We start from the raw sequence: 23,372 nt of genomic DNA, 5'->3' as shown, positions 1-23,372 counted from the left end.
GGACGACCACGGCATCCAAAAAGCGTATTTTATTTTTTGCGCAAAGGCGCTTTTAGACGAACTGGAAAACAGAGACAGCGAAACAGGGTTACTTAAAGAACTGAGCGATAGCGATTCGTGGGAAAATTCATCAGGTACGGAAAGTGACGACAGCGACGATTCTGATGCCTCTTTCTGGCACATAGCTCCGTTGGAAATTCTGAAGAATCATTTGATATACTTCCCAAATTCCACAAGCTATGTGCCAGAAAGAGACATCAGAATGGTCGCTGTCGTCACTTTTCGTACCTGATGACGAATTTTCCCACGAATCGCTATCGCTCAGTTGTTCAAGTAACTCAGTTTCCCTGTCACTGTTTTCCAGTTCGTCCAAAATCGCTTTTGTGCAAAAAGAATGCTTTTTGGGTGCCATAGTCGTTCTCTATTTTCCAGGCACAAAGCACTGGAAAAGCACAAGCAGGGCACTGGGAAAGTCACCAGGTGAAATCCTGTGGTGAAGTGGCATGATACAGTGTAAACTGTTAGGATCACAGCTTTGTATCATGTCATTTAGTGTACTTACATTTCTGAAATTGCCGCCGGTTCCACCCCCCTGCGTCGAACGCTCGCAGGGAAGGGAACCGGAAGACAGGTGTCGGCATTGGCCGAACACACGGGGAGGGCAGCGGGGGATTGCAGGGGAAGGTGAGAACTGAGCCTGTGATCTCTTCTCCACCTATAACTGAGCCTGTGATCTCTTCTCCACCCAGACCCGAGCCTGTGATCTCTTCTCCACCCAGACCCGAGCCTGTGATCTCTTCTCCACCCAGAACTGAGCCTGTGATCTCTTCTCTACTCCTCCCAGAACTGAGCCTGTGATCTCTTCTCCACCCAGAACTGAGCCTGTGATCTCTTCTCTACTCCGCCCAGAACTGAGCCTGTGATCTCTTCTCTACTCCACCCAGAACTGAGCCTGTGATCTCTTCTCCACCCAGAACTGAGCCTGTGGTCTCTTCTCCACCCAGAACTGAGCCTGTGATCTCTTCTCCACTCCACCCAGAACTGAGCCTGTTATCTCTTCTCCACCCAGACCTTAGCCTGTGATCTCTTCTCCACCCAGAACTGAGCCTGTGATCTCTTCTCCACCTATAACTGAGCCTGTGATCTCTTCTCCACCTATAACTGAGCCTGTGATCTCTTCACCTCCAAGAACTGAGCCTGTGATCTCTTCTCCACCCAGACCTGAGCCTGTGATCTCTTCTCCACCCTGACCTTAGCCTGTGATCTCTTCTCCACCTATAACTGAGCCTATGATCTCTTCTCCAACTATAACTGAGCCTGTGATCTCTTCTCCTCCAAGAACTGAGCCTGTGATCTCTTCTCCACCTATAACTGAGCCTGTGATCTCCTCTCCTCCCAGACCTGAGCCTGTGATCTCTTCTCCACCTATAACTGAGCAGGTGATCTCCTCTCCACCTATAACTGAATCTGTGATCTCTTCTCCACCCAGACCTGAGCCTGTGATCTCTTCTCCACCTATAAATGAGCGAGCCTGTGATCTCTTCTCCACCTATAGCTGAGCCTGTGATCTCTTCTCCACCCAGACCTGAGCCTGTGATCTTTTCTCCACCTATAACTGAGCCTGTGATCTCCTCTACTCCCACACCTGAGCCTGTGATCTCTTCTCCACCTATAACTGAGCCTGTGATCTCTTCTCCACCCAAACCTGAGCCTGTGATCTCTTCTCCACCTATAACTGAGCCTGTGATCTCTTCTCCACCCAAACCTGAGCCTGTGATCTCTTCTCCACCCAGAACTGAGCCTGTGATCTCTTCTCCACCCAGAACTGAGCCTGTGATCTCTTCTCTACTCCACCCAGACCTTAGCCTGTGATCTCTTCTCCACCTATAACTGAGCCTGTGATCTCCTCTCCTCCCAGACCTGAGCCTGTGATCTCTTCTCCACCTATAACTGAGCAGGTGATCTCCTCTCCACCTATAACTGAACCTGTGATCTCTTCTCCACCCAGACCTGAGCCTGTGATCTCTTCTCCACCCAGAACTGAGCCTGTGATCTCTTCTCCACCCAGACCTGAGCCTGTGATCTCTTCTTCACCCAGAACTGAGCCTGTGATCTCTTCTCCACCTATAGCTGAGCCTGTGATCTCTTCTCCACCCAGAACTGAGCCTGTGATCTCTTATCCACCTATAACTGAGCCTGTGATCTCTTCTCCACCCAGAACGGAGCCTGTGATCTCTTCTCCACCTATAAATGAGCGAGCCTGTGATCTCTTCTCCACCTATAGCTGAGCCTGTGATCTCTTCTCCACCCAGACCTGAGCCTGTGATCTTTTCTCCACCTATAACTGAGCCTGTGATCTCTTCTCCACCCAAACCTGAGCCTGTGATCTCTTCTCCACCCAAACCTGAGCCTGTGATCTCTTCTCCACCTATAACTGAGCCTGTGATCTCTTCTCCACCCAAACCTGAGCCTGTGATCTCTTCTCCACCCAGAACTGAGCCTGTGATCTCTTCTCCACCCAGAACTGAGCCTGTGATCTCTTCTCCACCCAGAACTGAGCCTGTGATCTCTTCTCTACTCCACCCAGACCTTAGCCTGTGATCTCTTCTCCACCTATAACTGAGCCTGTGATCTCCTCTCCTCCCAGACCTGAGCCTGTGATCTCTTCTCCACCTATAACTGAGCAGGTGATCTCCTCTCCACCTATAACTGAATCTGTGATCTCTTCTCCACCCAGACCTGAGCCTGTGATCTCTTCTCCACCTATAACTGAGCCTGTGATCTCTTCTCCACCTATAACTGAACCTGTGATCTCTTCTCCACCCAGACCTGAGCCTGTGATCTCTTCTCCACCCAGACCTGAGCCTGTGATCTCTTCTCCACCCAGACCTGAGCCTGTGATCTTTTATCCACCTATAACTGAGCCTGTGATCTCCTCTACTCCCAGACCTGAGCCTGTGATCTCTTCTCCACCCAAACCTGAGCCTGTGATCTCTTCTCCACCCAAACCTGAGCCTGTGATCTCTTCTCCACCTATAACTGAGCCTGTGATCTCTTCTCCACCCAAACCTGAGCCTGTGATCTCTTCTCCACCCAGAACTGAGCCTGTGATCTCTTCTCCACCCAGAACTGAGCCTGTGATCTCTTCTCTACTCCACCCAGACCTTAGCCTGTGATCTCTTCTCCACCTATAACTGAGCCTGTGATCTCTTCTCCACCCAGACCTGAGCCTGTGATCTTTTCTCCACCTATAACTGAGCCTGTGATCTCCTCTACTCCCAGACCTGAGCCTGTGATCTCTTCTCCACCCAAACCTGAGCCTGTGATCTCTTCTCCACCTATAACTGAGCCTGTGATCTCTTCTCCACCCAAACCTGAGCCTGTGATCTCTTCTCCACCCAGAACTGAGCCTGTGATCTCTTCTCCACCCAGAACTGAGCCTGTGATCTCTTCTCTACTCCACCCAGACCTTAGCCTGTGATCTCTTCTCCACCTATAACTGAGCCTGTGATCTCTTCTCCACCCAGACCTGAGCCTGTGATCTTTTCTCCACCTATAACTGAGCCTGTGATCTCCTCTACTCCCAGACCTGAGCCTGTGATCTCTTCTCCACCCAAACCTGAGCCTGTGATCTCTTCTCCACCTATAACTGAGCCTGTGATCTCTTCTCCACCCAAACCTGAGCCTGTGATCTCTTCTCCACCCAGAACTGAGCCTGTGATCTCTTCTCCACCCAGAACTGAGCCTGTGATCTCTTCTCTACTCCACCCAGACCTTAGCCTGTGATCTCTTCTCCACCTATAACTGAGCCTGTGATCTCCTCTCCTCCCATACCTGAGCCTGTGATCTCTTCTCCACCTATAACTGAGCAGGTGATCTCATCTCCACCTATAACTGAATCTGTGATCTCTTCTCCACCTATAACTGAGCCTGTGATCTCTTCTCCACCTATAACTGAACCTGTGATCTCTTCTCCACCCAGAACTGAGCCTGTGATCTCTTCTCCACCCAGAACTGAGCCTGTGATCTCTTCTCTACTCCACCCAGACCTTAGCCTGTGATCTCTTCTCCACCTATAACTGAGCCTGTGATCTCCTCTCCTCCCATACCTGAGCCTGTGATCTCTTCTCCACCTATAACTGAGCAGGTGATCTCCTCTCCACCTATAACTGAATCTGTGATCTCTTCTCCACCTATAACTGAGCCTGTGATCTCTTCTCCACCTATAACTGAACCTGTGATCTCTTCTCCACCCAGACCTGAGCCTGTGATCTCTTCTCCACCCAGACCTGAGCCTGTGATCTCTTCTCCACCTATAAATGAGCGAGCCTGTGATCTCTTCTCCACCTATAAATGAGCCTGTGATCTCTTCTCCACCTATAAATGAGCCTGTGATCTCTTCTCCACCTATAAATGAGCCTGTGATCTCTTCTCCACCCAGACCTGAGCCTGTGATCTTTTCTCCACCTATAACTGAGCCTGTGATCTCCTCTACTCCCAGACCTGAGCCTGTGATCTCTTCTCCACCCAAACCTGAGCCTGTGATCTCTTCTCCACCTATAACTGAGCCTGTGATCTCTTCTCCACCCAAACCTGAGCCTGTGATCTCTTCTCCACCCAGAACTGAGCCTGTGATCTCTTCTCCACCCAGAACTGAGCCTGTGATCTCTTCTCTACTCCACCCAGACCTTAGCCTGTGATCTCTTCTCCACCTATAACTGAGCCTGTGATCTCTTCTCCACCCAGACCTGAGCCTGTGATCTTTTCTCCACCTATAACTGAGCCTGTGATCTCCTCTACTCCCAGACCTGAGCCTGTGATCTCTTCTCCACCCAAACCTGAGCCTGTGATCTCTTCTCCACCTATAACTGAGCCTGTGATCTCTTCTCCACCCAAACCTGAGCCTGTGATCTCTTCTCCACCCAGAACTGAGCCTGTGATCTCTTCTCCACCCAGAACTGAGCCTGTGATCTCTTCTCTACTCCACCCAGACCTTAGCCTGTGATCTCTTCTCCACCTATAACTGAGCCTGTGATCTCCTCTCCTCCCATACCTGAGCCTGTGATCTCTTCTCCACCTATAACTGAGCAGGTGATCTCCTCTCCACCTATAACTGAATCTGTGATCTCTTCTCCACCTATAACTGAGCCTGTGATCTCTTCTCCACCTATAACTGAACCTGTGATCTCTTCTCCACCCAGAACTGAGCCTGTGATCTCTTCTCCACCCAGAACTGAGCCTGTGATCTCTTCTCTACTCCACCCAGACCTTAGCCTGTGATCTCTTCTCCACCTATAACTGAGCCTGTGATCTCCTCTCCTCCCATACCTGAGCCTGTGATCTCTTCTCCACCTATAACTGAGCAGGTGATCTCCTCTCCACCTATAACTGAATCTGTGATCTCTTCTCCACCTATAACTGAGCCTGTGATCTCTTCTCCACCTATAACTGAACCTGTGATCTCTTCTCCACCCAGACCTGAGCCTGTGATCTCTTCTCCACCCAGACCTGAGCCTGTGATCTCTTCTCCACCTATAAATGAGCGAGCCTGTGATCTCTTCTCCACCTATAAATGAGCCTGTGATCTCTTCTCCACCTATAAATGAGCCTGTGATCTCTTCTCCACCTATAAATGAGCCTGTGATCTCTTCTCCACCCAGACCTGAGCCTGTGATCTTTTCTCCACCTATAACTGAGCCTGTGATCTCCTCTACTCCCAGACCTGAGCCTGTGATCTCTTCTCCACCCAAACCTGAGCCTGTGATCTCTTCTCCACCTATAACTGAGCCTGTGATCTCTTCTCCACCCAAACCTGAGCCTGTGATCTCTTCTCCACCCAGAACTGAGCCTGTGATCTCTTCTCCACCCAGAACTGAGCCTGTGATCTCTTCTCTACTCCACCCAGACCTTAGCCTGTGATCTCTTCTCCACCTATAACTGAGCCTGTGATCTCTTCTCCACCCAGACCTGAGCCTGTGATCTTTTCTCCACCTATAACTGAGCCTGTGATCTCCTCTACTCCCAGACCTGAGCCTGTGATCTCTTCTCCACCCAAACCTGAGCCTGTGATCTCTTCTCCACCTATAACTGAGCCTGTGATCTCTTCTCCACCCAAACCTGAGCCTGTGATCTCTTCTCCACCCAGAACTGAGCCTGTGATCTCTTCTCCACCCAGAACTGAGCCTGTGATCTCTTCTCTACTCCACCCAGACCTTAGCCTGTGATCTCTTCTCCACCTATAACTGAGCCTGTGATCTCCTCTCCTCCCATACCTGAGCCTGTGATCTCTTCTCCACCTATAACTGAGCAGGTGATCTCCTCTCCACCTATAACTGAATCTGTGATCTCTTCTCCACCTATAACTGAGCCTGTGATCTCTTCTCCACCTATAACTGAACCTGTGATCTCTTCTCCACCCAGAACTGAGCCTGTGATCTCTTCTCCACCCAGAACTGAGCCTGTGATCTCTTCTCTACTCCACCCAGACCTTAGCCTGTGATCTCTTCTCCACCTATAACTGAGCCTGTGATCTCCTCTCCTCCCATACCTGAGCCTGTGATCTCTTCTCCACCTATAACTGAGCAGGTGATCTCCTCTCCACCTATAACTGAATCTGTGATCTCTTCTCCACCTATAACTGAGCCTGTGATCTCTTCTCCACCTATAACTGAACCTGTGATCTCTTCTCCACCCAGACCTGAGCCTGTGATCTCTTCTCCACCCAGACCTGAGCCTGTGATCTCTTCTCCACCTATAAATGAGCGAGCCTGTGATCTCTTCTCCACCTATAAATGAGCCTGTGATCTCTTCTCCACCTATAAATGAGCCTGTGATCTCTTCTCCACCTATAAATGAGCCTGTGATCTCTTCTCCACCCAGACCTGAGCCTGTGATCTTTTCTCCACCTATAACTGAGCCTGTGATCTCCTCTACTCCCAGACCTGAGCCTGTGATCTCTTCTCCACCCAAACCTGAGCCTGTGATCTCTTCTCCACCTATAACTGAGCCTGTGATCTCTTCTCCACCCAAACCTGAGCCTGTGATCTCTTCTCCACCCAGAACTGAGCCTGTGATCTCTTCTCCACCCAGACCTGAGCCTGTGATCTCTTCTCCACCTATAAATGAGCCTGTGATCTCTTCTCCACCTATAAATGAGCCTGTGATCTCTTCTCCACCCAGACCTGAGCCTGTGATCTCTTCTCCACCCAGACCTGAGCCTGTGATCTCTTCTCCACCCAGACCTGAGCCTGTGATCTCCTCTTCTCCCAGACCTGAGCCCGATAGATCCCTGTGTCCCTGGGAAGGGCAGTCCCGATCACACCCCTCCTCTCCTCTCCCCTCCCCGGCCGGCCTCTTCCTGTCCCTGCACTGAGTTATCACATGAGGACGATCCGATCCGGGGAGAGATCAGCCGGCAGAGATGTCCGCAGCCTCCCCGCTCCGATCCCCGACACTGCAGCGCAGCCGTATGAAGAAGGATGAATCTTTCCTGGGGAAGCTGGGGGGGACCCTGGCCAGGAAGAAGAAAGCCAAGGAGGGTGAGTTAGGGAAGGAAGCCTGGGGTGGGGGTAATGGGCAGGCTGGGCTCAGGGTGCGGGGAGGAAAGGGTTAATGGACTTTATGCTGGGGGTAGGCTGGGAAAGGTTAATGGGAGAGTGTACAGGGAGTGGGCAGGCTGGGAAGGGTTAATGGGAGCGTGTATTGGGGGCAGGCTGGGAAGTGTACTGGGAGGGGGCAGGCTGCGAAAGGGTTAATGGGAGTGTGTTGTGGGCAGGCTGCGAAAGAGTTAATGGGAGTGTGGACTGGGAGTGGGCAGGCTGCGAAGGGTTAATGGGAGTGTGGACTGGGGGCAGGCTGAGAAGGGTTAATGGGAGTGTGGACTGGGGGCAGGCTGAGAAGGGTTAATGGGAGTGTGGACTGGGGGCAGGCTGGGAAGGGTTAATGGGAGTGTGGACTGGGGGCAGGCTGCGAAGGGTTAATGGGAGTGTGGACTGGGGGCAGGCTGCGAAGGGTTAATGGGAGTGTGGACTGGGGGCAGGCTGCGAAGGGTTAATGGGAGTGTGGACTGGGGGCAGGCTGCGAAGGGTTAATGGGAGTGTGGACTGGGAGGGGGCAGGCTGGCAGGAAAAGGGTTAATGTAGTATGGGGTGGAAGGGGTTGATGTCCATGCAGTAGAGATGGAGGAGTGGACTATAATTGTGGCTGAAGGCACAGGGGAATGAATGGGAGGGGAGGCTGTGGTCAAAAAGAAAGTAATTGTGAGGTCTTCTGACAGGAAGGGGTTAATGATGTGTGCTGATAAGGTGGGTGGGGGTCAGGCTGGAAGAATGTAGTGGGGTCTGGTGATGGTTAGTGGGGGGGGGGGGGGGAGGAGTTTGCTCTGAGAAGAGACAGGAGAATGTATGGAGGACAGTTGGAAATGTCAGGACTGTATAGGACTGGTTGTGTCCTCTCTGATTGGAGCATCATACACTGAGTTGCTCTGGTTTGCTGGTATGAATGGTTAATGACAGATACAGCATTGACGGTGATGACTACAAAGTGACACTACACTCTAGTAAATAATAATAATAATAATTCTATTCAGGTATGTATTTGTTACTCCAAGAAAGTCCCTTCTATAAATCTCAGCTCCTCCAGATTCCTGGTGTATGCTGCTGTGATCGGACTTCCTGTTACAGGGTGGCTACCTTCCTTCTCCATGGTCATGGTATGTAGGAATGTAGCCACCCTCTCTTGCTTGCTCCTGAGATGGAGTGATATTATAGACTGTGAATAGTGTGCATGTGACCGCTACTAACGTGCGTTGCTCCTTCCAAACAAACAGAAGTGAGGGGGGAAGTGAGAGGTCCAAGAGATCACAGAGGATGTTCTAAGGAGGCAGAAAAAACATGCTAAGAAACCATTTCATGAAAATGACACATTAAGTAGTGGATGTGTGTGGATTGTTTTTGGATAATAAGGATTTTGTTTAGTGTCACTTTAAATATGTATGAGACATATTTATTTAGTTCTTTAAGTGCATAATCTGGGAGTGGAGGAGATAGGGGGAGGGAGACCTGTAATCTGGGAACGGTGGGGGGCGAGGGTAATCTAGGAATGAAGGAGATGTGGGGGAGGGGGGGGTAATCTGGGAATGAAGGAGATGTGTGTGTGTGTGTGGGGGGGAGGGGGAGAGAGAGATCTGTAATCTGGGAATGGGGGGGGGGATCTGTAATCTGGGAATGGGGGGATCTGTAATCTGGGAATGGGGGGGGAGAGATGTGTAATCTGGGAATGGGGGGGGGGGGGGAGAGATGTGTAATCTGGGAATGGGGGGGGGAGAGATGTGTAATCTGGGAATGGGGGGGGGGAGAGATGTGTAATCTGGGAATGGGGGGGGGGGGAGAGATGTGTAATCTGGGAATGGGGGGGGAGAGATGTGTAATCTGGGAATGGGGGGGGAGAGATGTGTAATCTGGGAATGGGGGGGGTGGGAGAGAGATGTGTAATCTGGGAATGGGGGGGGTGGGAGAGAGATGTGTAATCTGGGAATGGGGGGGGGGGGTGGGAGAGAGATGTGTAATCTGGGAATGGGGGGGGGGGTGGGAGAGAGATGTGTAATCTGGGAATGGGGGGGGGGGGTGGGAGAGAGATGTGTAATCTGGGAATGGGGGGGGTGGGAGAGAGATGTGTAATCTGGGAATGGGGGGGGGGGGGTGGGAGAGAGATGTGTAATCTGGGAATGGGGGGGGGGGGGTGGGAGAGAGATGTGTAATCTGGGAATGGGGGGGGGGGGAGATGTGTAATCTGGGAATGGGGGGGGGGGTGGGAGAGAGATGTGTAATCTGGGAATGGGGGGGGGGGGGGAGATGTGTAATCTGGGAATGGGGGGGGGGTGGGAGAGAGATGTGTAATCTGGGAATGGGGGGGGGGGTGGGAGAGAGATGTGTAATCTGGGAATGGGGGGGGGGTGGGAGAGAGATGTGTAATCTGGGAATGGGGGGGGGGTGGGAGAGAGATGTGTAATCTGGGAATGGGGGGGGGGGATGTGTAATCTGGGAATGGGGGGGGGGTGGGAGAGAGATGTGTAATCTGGGAATGGGGGGGGGGGGTGGGAGAGAGATGTGTAATCTGGGAATGGGGGGGGGAGAGAGATGTGTAATCTGGGAATGGGGGGGGGAGAGAGATGTGTAATCTGGGAATGGGGGGGGGGTGAGAGATGTGTAATCTGGGAATGGGGGGGGGGGAGATGTGTAATCTGGGAATAGGGGGGGGGGAGATGTGTAATCTGGGAATAGAGGTGGTGGGGGCATTTATTGGTTTCACAGCTGAAAAAGCAACACAGACCGACTGTACTGCCAGAAGCGGACAATCCACACTCATTGGACAGCCATTGGAAGTGAAATCTGTTAGGATTTATGTAGAGATTTATTAGGCCCCTTTCACACATTTTTCATCCATCTGTTGTCGGATGAAAAACGGATATCAGTGCATCTCTATGTAAAAACGGATGACAACGGATGATCATATGTTATCATCCGCTTCTGTCAATGTCCGTTTTTTGGAACGGATGAATGCCCTATTTTTCATCCGTCAAGTAAACGGATCGGACGAAAAATGGACAAACAGTCCGTTTTTCATCCGTTTTTGCATTGGTAGTGGATGAAAAACTGATACATTTTGACGTGACTGAACTGATGAACTGAACGGACCGTATGTGTGAAAGGGGCCTTAGAGCTCCATTTAAAATGGCAATAAACATGAGCAGATCGGTGTCTGGTCACTCATATAGAGATTTTTCTATTTCAATCCACTTTCCTTTACTTAGGCCAGGTTCACACTATTGTGTTGACAGCTATCACATGTGAGTCGCACCCCATTGCTGTGCAGATCACATGCGATGCAATACAGATTGTATGGCTGAATTTGCATCGCATTCAGACTAAAATGGTGCCGGAGCCTTTTTTTGGTCCACACTGGAATTGGATCACTTGGGTGTTCACACGTACATGATCCGATTTCAGAGTGCGATCTGCGAACCGATTTGGGGGTGTCACTAATTTTCCATTGACACAGAGGTCAGTGTGAACTTCCTGCGGGTGACATGCAATGTGGGAATCCGCCCTGAAATCGCACTGGTTCCCGCATCACACAAGAATGATCCCAGCCTAAATCAACTAAAATGAAGGCAGCCTCCCACCATCACTGCACAATACGTGAATATCCTCTGTGAATCTTACTACAAGCCATTTTATAAGGATTTCATGAAAATTGCTACATGTAGTCATCTTTAACCCTTGCATGCTGTCTCCCCGCAGCCCTTTAGGTGCTGTGATTGGCTCTTACAGCAATCACATAATCGGGAGAATGTCCTGCTGGTTCCCGATCAGAAACTGTGAGCTGTCAGTGTGAGCTCAGTGTGCGCTCTCATCACACCCTCAGACTGTGGGCGATGCATGTGTGTGGTGGTAGGGTGTTAAAGCCCGCTTATTCTGCTGCCCCATATATGCAGTCAGGAAAAGGTTAATCTGGTCATACACCCAGCAAATTTCAGGGCCCATTGACCATAAAGCTGGGTACACACGGATCCAAGTTCAGCAGGGACCAGCCAAATTTCATCCTTTGTTTAGCGGTTAGATTGGCTTCTGTTCAATGGGACTGCTGGAAAACGATGGCGGCTTCCAGCCAATCTACTGTACAATGTATAGAGGGGCCATTCACAATGGAACAGGCGTATTGCAGCATCACATTTTATCACTTGCATTTTAGTATGTGCTTCCACAGCGCACAAGTGTGACTGGCAATCTACCACCCGTGAGTTCAATCAGCCACCTCAATTTTAATTGATCAAGCTGGGATATAACCTGATAAATTAAAAAAAACTCAATCAAACCAGAAAAATACTTCAGTTGTGTTTAATGCGATTAGATCTTATCATAACAGCCAGCACCCCCGACCAGCCATGATCTGCCTGCATTGCATAGAGAAGCACAGAGACCCCATTGATGGCATCATTGGTCTGAACCAAGTTATGTAATGTAAATTAAGAGATTTTATTAAAAAAAAAAAAAAAAATTAACCTGTTTAAAAAGGTTGTAAACCTCAACGGGGGGGGGGGGGGGATGGGGAGGCAAAAAAACCCCTGTAAGACAAAGGCATATTAAGCTAGTATACATCGCATACTAACTTATTATGTAATACTTACCTTAGAAGGAAACCCTCCAGTGGCGCGCTGACATCATCTCCCCGCCCACCTTGTTTCTTCCAGGTTCGCAGGCTCTGGCGCTGTCATCGTGGCTCTGGCCACTCACATCACTCCCATGCACGCGGGAGCCGCCGTTTATGGCACGGGCTCTGTAAGCCTGGCACAGTAAGCTGGACCTTTACAGTGCATGTGCCAATGACATCATTAGCTGCATGCATTCGGAGTATCTCCTGAACCAGGGCTTGACGAGGGTTTTTTTTTTTTTTTAATCTAGGAGCCAGTTTTTCAAATCCACTGCCTGGCGCCCGGAAAAAAAAAGAAAGCAAGAAAGAAAGAGAAATGGAAAGAGGAGGGGAGGGAGGAGGAGGTCGTCATCCCCTCAGCTCTATGGTGTGTACAGAGGAATCCTCCACAAGTGTGGGACTCCCCTCCCCACCACCTCCACCTTCCTCACATACACCCAGAAAATGGCCTGCTCTGCTCCCCCACACACGTGTCTATGGTGGGGGGGGGAAAGTCTCCCACACCTGGCCAGTCAAAGGTAAACTGTGCCCCATAACTATTTGTAGGTGGTGCTGTTCCCTCAGGAAGGGCAGGATGGGTTCAGTCTGCTCTCCCACCTCCCCCGGGGGCTGAGGAAGCAGTGACACCCAGGCAGTGGGACGGGGAATGGCTGACAGGTGAAATTCTGTGCAGAGCCCGGGCCCAGCGCACCATTCCCCGCCTCACATACCACTTAGCTGCAGACCTGGCACTCTTACCTGAAGTCAGATAGATGTGTGCCGGGTAACCGCAACGCCGAGGGCTGACAGTGGCAGGGGTCGAGCAGTGCATCCTATGGATGTGCTAAAAGTGGAGAAGAGGCGGCTGGTTCTGATTGGTCAGAGCAGCGCCATCCATGTAATAGTGCTGAACAATTAGAATGCCTCTTGTCCGTACACTGAGAAGTATGGATGGGAGCCGTGGGGCTTTCAAATCTCTGGATCAGCGAAGCGGCGTCCCGATGTCTGACAGCAGGCGGCTGACAAAATCCTAGGTGCTCAGACTCAATTTCTAGATGGCAGTGTGACTTGGTGCCTGGGATTTGTCGAGCCCTGTCCTAGGTGCAAGTTTAGGAGATATTCACAGTCCCCTTATTATAGGCTTACCTATAGGTACAAATACAAAAAGGACTTCACTTCCTCTTTAGTAAGGGGACGGTGAAACCTAAGGATAAATTTCGGCTTTAATGCATGCATACCCCCTCACCCCTGCACCCTTCACCCTACAGTACCCCGGTTTTTTGGAGGTCTACATCCTTCCACGGCCTGTGGCAGCTGAGGATGCCCAGTGGAGACCCCTGGTGGTCCCTCATTGCTTATTGCCCGTGTTTTCATAATCGTTTTGTGAGTATAATGTGTATACATGTCTATTGCAATAAATTGATAAGATAATGCGCTAGGCTAGTGCGCCCTCTGTCCATTTCCCTTTTCCACCCCTGATTTTTGGGCAAGGATATCCAGAAGTGGACAGAAGAGTCTGTTTTCCTGGGTTTTACATCTGGTGTGTTTGTGTCCCCCTTTCCTCCCAGAATGGTGCCCGGCCCTCCTGTCCCCCCCCCCCTTCCTCCCAGTATGGTGCCTGGCCCTCCTCTTCCCCCCCCCCCTCTTTCTTCCCAGTATGGTGCTCGGCCCTCCTGCCCTCTCCCCCCCCCTTTCCTCCCAGTATGGTGCCTAGCCCCCCTCCCCCCCCTCTTTCTTCCCAGTATGGTGCTCGGCCTTCCTTTTCCTCCCAGTATGGTGCCCGGCCCTTCTCTCCACCCCCCCCCATTCCTCCCAGTATGGTGCCTGGCCCTTCTCCCCCCCCCCTTTCCTCCCAGTATGGTGCCTGGCCCTTCTCTCCCCCCCCCCCCTTCCTCCCAGTATGGTGCCTGGCCCTCCTCTTCCCCCCCCCCCCATTCCTCCCAGTATGGTGCCTGGCCCTTCATACCCCCCCCCTTTCCTCCCAGTATGGTGCCTGGCCCTTCTCTCCCCCCCCCCCTTCCTCCCAGTATGGTGCCTGGCCCTCCCCTTCCCCCCCCCCTCTTTCTTCCCAGTATGGTGCTCGGCCCTCCTGTCCTCTCCCCCCCCCCTCTTTCCTCCCAGTATGGTGCCTAGCCCTCCTCCCCCCCCCTCTTTCTTCCCAGTATGGTGCTCGGCCCTTCTCTCCACCCCCCCCCATTCCTCCCAGTATGGTGCCTGGCCCTTCTCTCCACCCCCCCATTCCTCCCAGTATGGTGCCTGGCCCTTCTCTCCCCCCCCTTTCCTCCCAGTATGGTGCTCGGCCCTCCTCTCCTCTCCTCTCCCCCCCCCCCCTTTCCTCCCAGTATGGTGCCTGGCCCTTCTCCCCCCCCCTTTCCTCCCAGAATGGTGCCTGGCCCTCCTCTCCCCCCCCTCTTTCTTCCCAGTATGGTGCACGGCCCTCCTCTTCTCTCCCCCCCCCCCTCTTTCTACCCAGTATGGTGCACGGCCCTCCTCTCCTCTCCCCCCCCCTCTTTCTTCCCAGTATGGTGCTCGGCCCTCCTCTCCTCTCCCCCCCCCTTTCCTCCCAGTATGGTGCCCGGCCCCCCCCCTCTTTCTTCCCAGTATGGTGCCCGGCCCCCCTCTCCCCCCCCCCCCCCCTCTTTCTTCCCAGTATGGTGCTCGGCCCTGCCCTCCTCTCTCCCCCCCCCTTTCCTCCCAGTATGGTGCCCGGCCCTCCTCTCCCCCCCCCCCCCATTCCTCCCAGTATGGTGCCCGGCCCTCCTCTCTCCCTCCCCCCCCCCCCCATTCCTCCCAGTATGCTGCCCGGCCCTCCTCTCCCCCCCCCCTCTTTCCTCCCAGTATGGTGCCTGGCCCTCCTCTCCCCCCTTGTAGTCACACATCGGAGTGTACATTATTTCATGTCATTTCCTTTGTTCTCTCCTTCCTGCCTCCATGTCATTCCATTCCCCTTCTTATATCATCTATATGTCAGGAAATGCTGCACCAGCCATTCTCATCATCAATTCCTTCCTATTTGACTTCATATGAATATTCTTCAAGTCTTTATATAGAGCTGACACATTGCTATTCTTATCTACTTCTCTGATTCCCATCAATCTCGTATTGTGCCCTATGTATGGGACTTGGCACGTATGAGCGGACTGGCCTATAGCAATGTTCTTGGTCCTGGATGTGGCTTGTCCCGAGTCGGATGATTCGGTACAGATCCATAACACCCAACTGTCCCTGATTTAAAACAAAGACCCTTTGTCCCTCATTTTGGTCTGATCTATATAGCTGTAAATAAACTGTACATTTTATCTTACAAAAAGTGTTTCCCAGTGCTAAACCTTTCATCCAATTTCTAAATTGCTTCAAAGGCCAATATAAAGGAATAATAGTGGTAAAAGCACTTATGGGTTAACTTGCATATTTTGTTTTTGTATAATTCTCCTTTAAGGGGGTGTGTCCTATGCCTGCATACTTTTGCTAATAGGTGTCCCTCCTTTCCTATCTTGAAAAGTTGGGAGGTGTGCAGTTGGGAGAGTTTGGGGACACATTTGCTTTGAGCAATGTGACAAAAATTATTCACAAATTGTATCTTTGTTGGATCAGCGGCGTCTGCTCGGTCAGTGTCCAGCACAGGACAATATGGTGACATTTTCATTACCTAGGGCGCTCTTCTGTTTTCAGGAAGCTATGTAATGCACCCTGCTGGCCCCTCCCACCAGCTATGATCTGTCTTCATGTCATACAGGAGCACAGGGACCCAGTGATGTCACTAGGTCTAAAATAAAATGTTTTGAAGATCAGTTAAAAAAAATGCAGCCTGTTGATTGGGGAGAGGAACCAGGAAAGGCCAATTATGCACAGTTTAAACTTTATATATGGGAATTAAATGCGGGTTTCCCCCATCCAATTCGCACCGGTCTGGGGTGGCTGCGTTTTGCATTGAAGAAGGGACCGGTGCGTCTCCTGGTTCCATTCTGACCTGATTCGCACCTGAACTGGTGAACAGGGACATCCTGGACCCCAGGCACGAACCCACGACCGCATATGTGTGAACCCGGCCTAAAGTGGGATTAAACCCAAAGCAAACACTTATTATATTGCAGCTCACCAATTCTTAGATGTGATGGCTGTATTCGTGTTTACCTTTTGATCTGCCCAGTAAGTGTTTTTTTTTTTTTTCAAAAGGACAAGCTTTTCTGCAGATGTAGAAGTTAGAAGGTTGAGACAAACCATTTATTACTGACAAGGGTGCTTACAATGATCACATTTTATTTTCATAAAACCTTTATCCCAAATAGAGGGGAAAAATACTGTGGCTGGAACTGCTTATAAAAAATGTTAGCTGGAGTTTGTTAGTATATTTGGGGCGGCTTTTTGTTGGGGGTGCTATTCAGGTACTGGAAGTATGAGCGGGGCCATAAATGCGGTGTGTGATGTGGGCGTGACCAAAAAGTGGGTGTGGCCCGCAAATGGATGTTTCTTCATGGACTATGGCTTGTAGTGTAACACTTTTCGCCCATTGTGTAGACCAAATAAGACCTGGAGTGAACTGAAGAGACTGTGGGATTAAAATGAAATGAAAAGCCCCAGCCTGTGTCAAGTTCAGCAATAGCCCCCAGCACAGCAAAATAATCTACTCCCAGCAAACCACAATAATTAACCCACAGTAGGACACAGAAATCAACCCCTAGTACAACACTGTAATTAACCAGGGCACATGGATCAATACTTAACCCTCAGCACGGCTGCTAGTACATCTAAACTCCCCCCGACTGACAATGTTGTACAGATGTGCCCCCTGTGTTCCTTCATCCAGAGTGGGGAAACTCCAATACAGATCACCAGGTGAAAACAAAAGAAAAAAAAAATGAATGTATTTACTACATCTAATGATTTCTAATCTGTATTCAGTTTCAGGTTTATTACCACTATAGGCCCCCATGTCAGTACATTGCGGTGTGTACCACAACCGACTGAGAATCAGAGCTGCAGCATTTTAATGCAGGGCAGGTGTGTTGTAGAGCAGTGGTCCTCAACTCCGGTCCTCAGGGCCCACTAACAGGCCAGATTTTAAGTATTACCTTGGGGAGATGCAGAGTAGAGTAATGCAATCACTGAGAAGCAAATTATATCACCTGGGATGTATTTCAGTTATCTTGCAAACCTGGCCTGTTAGTGGGCCCTGAGGACCAGGGTTGGGGACCAGGGTTGTAGAGGAGCATTGGGGTGCCATTGAAGATAATTGGCACTGCAACACCTGTATGGTGCGTTATCATGCTTTACGATAAGACATATTTTATTGTACACAACCCAAGGTGCTGCTGTGAATGAGCTCTAAGTGCCGGTCCACATTGGTGCAACGCGGGAACCCTGCAAATCTACTGCAGATTCCCGCATCACACCCAACTCGCAGGCAGTTCACACCGCCATATGCGAACTGCTGGGAGTGTCAATACAAAGTTAATGACCCACCCCCCCCCAGATTAGTTTGCATATCGCAGAGTGAACTATCAGTTCGGACAGGAATCAGATCACATCAGTGTGAATCACCATGCGATCCGATTTTGGTGCGGACCAAAAAAAGGGACCTGTGCGACTTTGGTCCGAATGCAATGCAAATTCAGCCATGCAATCTGTAAGGCTGAATTTGCATCGCATGTGATTTGCATAGCAGTGCGGTGCGAATCACAAGCGATGTCTCCCATCGCATATGTGTGAACCGGCACTAAAACTGCCATGGCGGATTTGTTCTAAGACAGATCCCTTTTTATGTCCTTTGTTCCACATTGTGTATATACGATTGGTATAAAAGCACACATGAATAGCGTAGGCTGGCACAGACTGAATGGACTTGTAATCACAGTCATATTTTTTGCACTGCTCAGCTATTTTTATATCGTCTCTCTGACCTTGGATGTGTGAGGGGGACCATGGAGGAGGAATATTGCGTGCCAAAAACTGAGTGTGATGATGTGTAGAGAAGTTCTCTAGGGAGCCAACACTCCAATGAATCATAAACAGTTTAAAGTGAATGTCAACCCTACCAATGATCTTCGATTTGCTCCTTTTTGGTCTGTTAGAACAAAACACTTCCAGCAATTTATCTGTTTGAGAAGTCAGGGCTCGGCAAACCCCAGGTGCCAGGTCGCCATTGCAGCCAGAAATTTTGACCTGGAGCCTGGGCTAATGCCTGAATGCTCCCCACACCCTGCACCTGCACCTGCCCCCCCCCCCTCTTTTTGCTTGCCCATCTGTGGGCCCAGGGCTGGCATAGCGGGTGCCAGTGGGTAGAGGGGGCTGGGAGAGGGAGGAAAGCGGACACACGTCGGCTCTCCTCCCCTTCTAGTTGACCTGGAAGTGACATAATTTTCACGTCCCCATTGACAGTTTCTCTGGCCATCAAGGTGTGCATTGTATTACATTCATTGGAGCACGGGAGACAAAAAAAAATGTAAAAATCAATTTTTTTTTAACATTTTAGGCCAATTTGTTTTATGCTACATATGTTTGGTAAAAAAAAATCGCAAAAAGCGTATTTTGATTGGTTTGCGCAAAAGTTATTGCGTTTTACTAACTAAGGGAAAGATTTTTGTCATTTTTGTTGTGTTTTTTTTTTTTTTTATAACGAGTAATGGTGACAATCTGCGATTTTTTTTTTTTTTTTTTTTTTTTTTTTTTTTTTTTTTTTTTCGGGACTGCGACATTGCGGCGGACAGATCCGACCCTTGACTGACATTTTTGACACTTTTGGGGCTACCAGTGACATTACTGCAGTAATCAGTGCTATACAAATGCACTGTTACTGTAAAAATGACACTGGCAGTGAAGGAGTTAACTTTATTGGAGAGGGAGGGGTTAAGTGTGTCCCTAGGGGCGTGCTTCTAACTGTGATTGGCTGTGGCTACTGGTGTAAGAACAGAGATCAACGGTCCTACATAGCAGAACCGTGTGATCTCCATTTTTGCACAGGGAAGAATGACAGGCGGCTTTGTTTACATTAACCGTCTGCCTTTCTTCCGGTGTAATGGACGATCGCGAGTGTCCGCCGGGCACACGAGGGGGGGGTCCATGACCGCGCGGGAGCGCGCCTCCGGCGGTGCGCGCTCGCTCCCTAGAGCCTCACAGGCTAGCGACATACATCGCTTTGCCTGTGAGGGGCTGACCGCCGCAGTAAATAGTCGTGCAGCAGTCGGCAAGAGGTTAAAGGAGAAGTTCACCTTCGGAAATATGTTACATGTTCCACCCAAAAGATTTTTTAGTTAAAAAAAAAAAAAAAAAACTGACTGCTAACTTTTTTTTGGCTGGCTCCTAGATTCAAAGCAAATTTGTCAAGCTCTGCGATAAGTGCCAAAAATACCTGTTGGTCCTGCCAGAATTCTTGCCAGCTGATAACTTCCTCTGCTGACTGTTATCAATTACATTCTGCTCTGTTAATCTCTGAGGACTACAGAATCGCCCCCCTCTCTTCTATAAACAATGTAAAATTGAGGGAGTGTTGTCACCGTAGAACCAGAAGTGTTACTGGTAAAATCACTAGGTGGAAATAAAAAAGGGAAGGAAGCCTAAAAAAAACGAATGCAGCCATCCCATCTAAGGACTGATAAGATATTACATTTTTGTTCTTGGGTATAGATAAACTCTAAGGCCCCTTTCACATATGCGGACCGTTCAGATCCGCCTGTCAGTTTTTCAGGCGGGTCTGAACGGATGCCCCCATGCATCTCTATGGGGCAGCGGATGTCAGCGGAGACATGTCCGCTGACATCTGATCCGGACGGATGGAAACCCTATTTTCCATCCGTCTGGCGGATTGGATCAGATGAGAATGAACAGGCGGTCCGTTCTAATCCAATTTCCCCCATAGAGGAGAGCGGGGATCTGACAGCTCCATCTCTGCACACAGAGCGGAGACGGAGCTGTCATATGCCTGCTTAGCGGGGATCGGTGGATCGATCCCTGCTGAGAAAAACGGGGTCCATCGGCGGAACGGACATTTGTGAAAGGGGCCTAAAGCTTAAACTCTAAGACCTCAACATCACCACATACAATAAAGGACCAATGATTGCTGATAGTCCTGCATTGTATGTGATGTCAGCGAGAAGGGAGCAACCACGACTGGTGGTCTGTGATGTCCTATTCGGGGCAAAGTGGCTCCAGAAATACTCACCTCTACTCCAATAATGCAACCTTTCCCGCCAGTACAGACCTCCTCTTCTCAGCATCTTCTGGGTCTCCAGCCATCCTGATTGGCCAGCTGGAGAATGTTGTAACTCCAGTGCATGCCCCGGGTGCATTATTGGTGTTCATTGATTTGTGTGCTGAGCTGAGCATACACCCATTCTAAAGACTGCAAACCGGCAGGTAAGTTGTCTTGTGCAATAAATATGTGCAGGCAGCCATGTAATAGGCAGGGCCCCCCCATATGAATTCACATCTCCTTAAGACTAGCAGTCGGAGGCAGCAGTGTCTTAGATGATCTCACACTGCAGATGTACAGCTTTGAGGCTGTAGGCATGGGAGACCCTGGGCACATACCATAACAATAATTACATTTTTTTTGTAGGGTACTGCTCAGGAACAAGTCACATTTCCAGAGGTTTCCCATAGCACAGTAAATCTTCACTTGTGAATTCAGGTCCACTTTAACTTCTTGCCAACCATGTAACGCATATATGCGGCAAAAATGGGGATGGGCATCAATGCCTGGCCATCGCACATATGCGTCCACGACTGCCTTGTTTTTTGAGAGCGCGTTCACCGTGTGTTCCCAGCACACTGACCAAGCTGTCAGTAACCGCTTTCAGTCATGGCTTCTAATCGGGAGCTAGCAGGACAGGCTCCCGATTTATATGACTGCAGTGAGAGCCAATCGCAGCAGCCATATGATCGTTAAGCCACGCTGCATCCTGGGCATTGAACAAGGCGTCCTGGGCGTTGAACAAGGCCTTATTGAGTCCCAGAGAGCAGTAAAAAACTAAGTTGTTCTAATTTTTTCCCCACTCTATTAAAAACAAATGAAAAAAGTTTTGCCTGGACATGCACTTTAAAGGGCATTTTCACTGCGAGCCAGCTGAGATGTGAGTACCCATGGAAGTATTGAAGGAGTTTTCTGGGGGTAATGGGAAATGGTGCCCTGATAACAGCCCCAGTGAGTGACTGTTAGTCACTCAGCTGACTTTTTCTTTTCTAAAGGAAAAGTAAATGGCTATATGTGTGAAAATATTAATCATTTAATTCATGACAGTTGACATATGTTTGAGAGCCGGTTCACACTACCACAACCAGAAAGTCGCCCCGTGACTTGGAGACTTGTTTAGAGACTTGGGCACTACTTTGAAGAGACAGGCGACTTTGTCTGTGGGGAATGCCTGGCTAATCTCTTCCTTCTTCCTGGAAAGTCTGATAACAAGTCGCTTCAATTAAGATAAGGAGGCGACCCCCATTGAAGTATATGGGACAGTCGGATCACAGGTCGCCTCAAAGTAGTACAGGACCCTTTTCTGAAGTCGGAGCGACTTCAGTAGTGCCAATTAAGACGGCACTGATTGATTAACATTGCTTTTGTTATGTCAAGCGACCTGGGGCAACACAAGTCGCCTCACAAGTCGTGCTAGTGTGAATGGGCTCTGAGTCTGTGTGTGTGTTTTTTGTTTTAGAATTTTGAGCTACTATTGCAGTGTTGTGGCTTTTACATTTTTACATGCATGTTATTGCTTTATAGTACATACTTGTAGCCTGACCACTAGAGGGAGCGCTCTAGCTGACACCGCCTAATTCACCCCTACATACAATTCTTGGTATAAGATATCGGCCATATAAGGGGTACTGGTTTGTTTTCAATGAGTGGAGCAGCTTCTACACTTGCGTTGTGAGTTTGTGGCTTTGTAAATAATTTGCACATAATGAAACCTATCTTAAAGTGTTCCTAAACCCACAACAGTAAAATCAGTCTGTCTGTATATGCAGTAAAGCATGCTTGCTGATGCTTTATGGAACCTATGGGGTTAATCCTGCACATTGTGTAAAAAGGCGATTTCATTCTGTCTTCTGTGATCCTCCTTCTTTTACTGTCCCCAATCCATCTGCTGATAGAACCGAGCTCTAGGAGGCACTCTGCACATGCTCAGTTTGGTGTGTTTTGCTAGAGAAGAGTGTGTGTGTGTGTGTGTGTGTGTGTGTGTGTGTGGTTTGTTTAGTTTTGCTTTTGGGAGGGTGCATGTGATCAGCACAGGGCCAATCAGTACTGTCCAGACAGAGGGTCAGGGGCCATACAGCGTCATAGGACAGTCAGAGGAGAATGAAATTCCTCCTACAAGCTTTAACCAGTGCTCTGCCAGACACAGATAGAAGTCATAAGATTGCTTTATACTGCTAAGAAAATGTATTAAGCTGTTCATATTTACTAAACTAATCGTATTTTCATGTTCTGTGTAATGTAGGATGCCAGATATAGTGAATGCAGGCTCCTGTAACCCTTTAGGATGGAGAAGTCCTCTCCTGTCAGTGCCAGCTGTTACTATTGGAAGCAGAATAGTGGGCCGTGTGGATGTGTTGGTGTGATATGGTGACAGGCTGTGTGTTGGATATTTACAGCTTGTCAGGGAGTCACTTCACTATGTTGTGAGGAATGTGAGACCGGAGGGCTGGGAGGGAATACAGCACAAATGACTGGGTGGAGAAGTTGCTGTATAAACACGCAGTAATTACTTTAGGAACTATAAAGGTGCAGGATTCCTTCAATGCTTTACTGCCCTTAAAGTAACCCTATCAGCACAGAGGTACATTGTATAGTGCAGCATACCTCAACCTACCTTTCTAATGACCCAACTATTGATCTGCCACCTATTTGCTCCTCCTCCCCCCGCTGCAAGTATTCCTGAAAACCTCGGTGTATAGAATTCTGCCCACCTCCCCAACTATGGTTTCTCCTGCTGGCTCTTGCATCATAACAGGGCATACAAGCCAGTGGGATGAACCATTTCTTGCAGCAGGGGAGACGGATATTTATCCAGGGGAATATTAGCAGTGGCCTAAGAGGCGCGAAGAAGTGACATACCAAGGAGTGGACTATCGAAAAGGTAAGTATAGGGATTATTTTATTACAGGAATGCTGTGCAATACGAAGTTACCCTGGGCCAAACACAATCTTCTCTAAGGTAGAGCAGAGATATGCAAACTGTGGCCCTCCAGAT

The 23,372-nt window shown here is 49.6% G+C and overlaps 1 protein-coding gene across 1 annotated transcript in view; it reads left to right on the top strand.

The window, feature by feature from the left end:
• The first annotated feature begins 7,378 nt into the window (after positions 1 to 7,378).
• PARVB (parvin beta) overlaps positions 7,379 to 23,372 on the top strand; it is a 93,358-nt gene continuing 77,364 nt past the window's right edge. The window contains exon 1 of the mRNA XM_082256873.1: positions 7,379 to 7,538. Coding sequence (XP_082112999.1) covers positions 7,421 to 7,538 — 118 coding nt within the window. The 5' untranslated portion in view covers positions 7,379 to 7,420. The remainder of the gene's footprint in view (positions 7,539 to 23,372) is intronic.

Source organism: Pelophylax lessonae (genome assembly GCF_965119305.1).
Source record: "Pelophylax lessonae genome assembly, chromosome: 4".
Lineage (NCBI taxonomy): Eukaryota > Metazoa > Chordata > Amphibia > Anura > Ranidae > Pelophylax > Pelophylax lessonae.
Note: the sequence above shows the minus strand (reverse complement) of the source record. Positions and strands in the feature narration are given on the sequence as shown.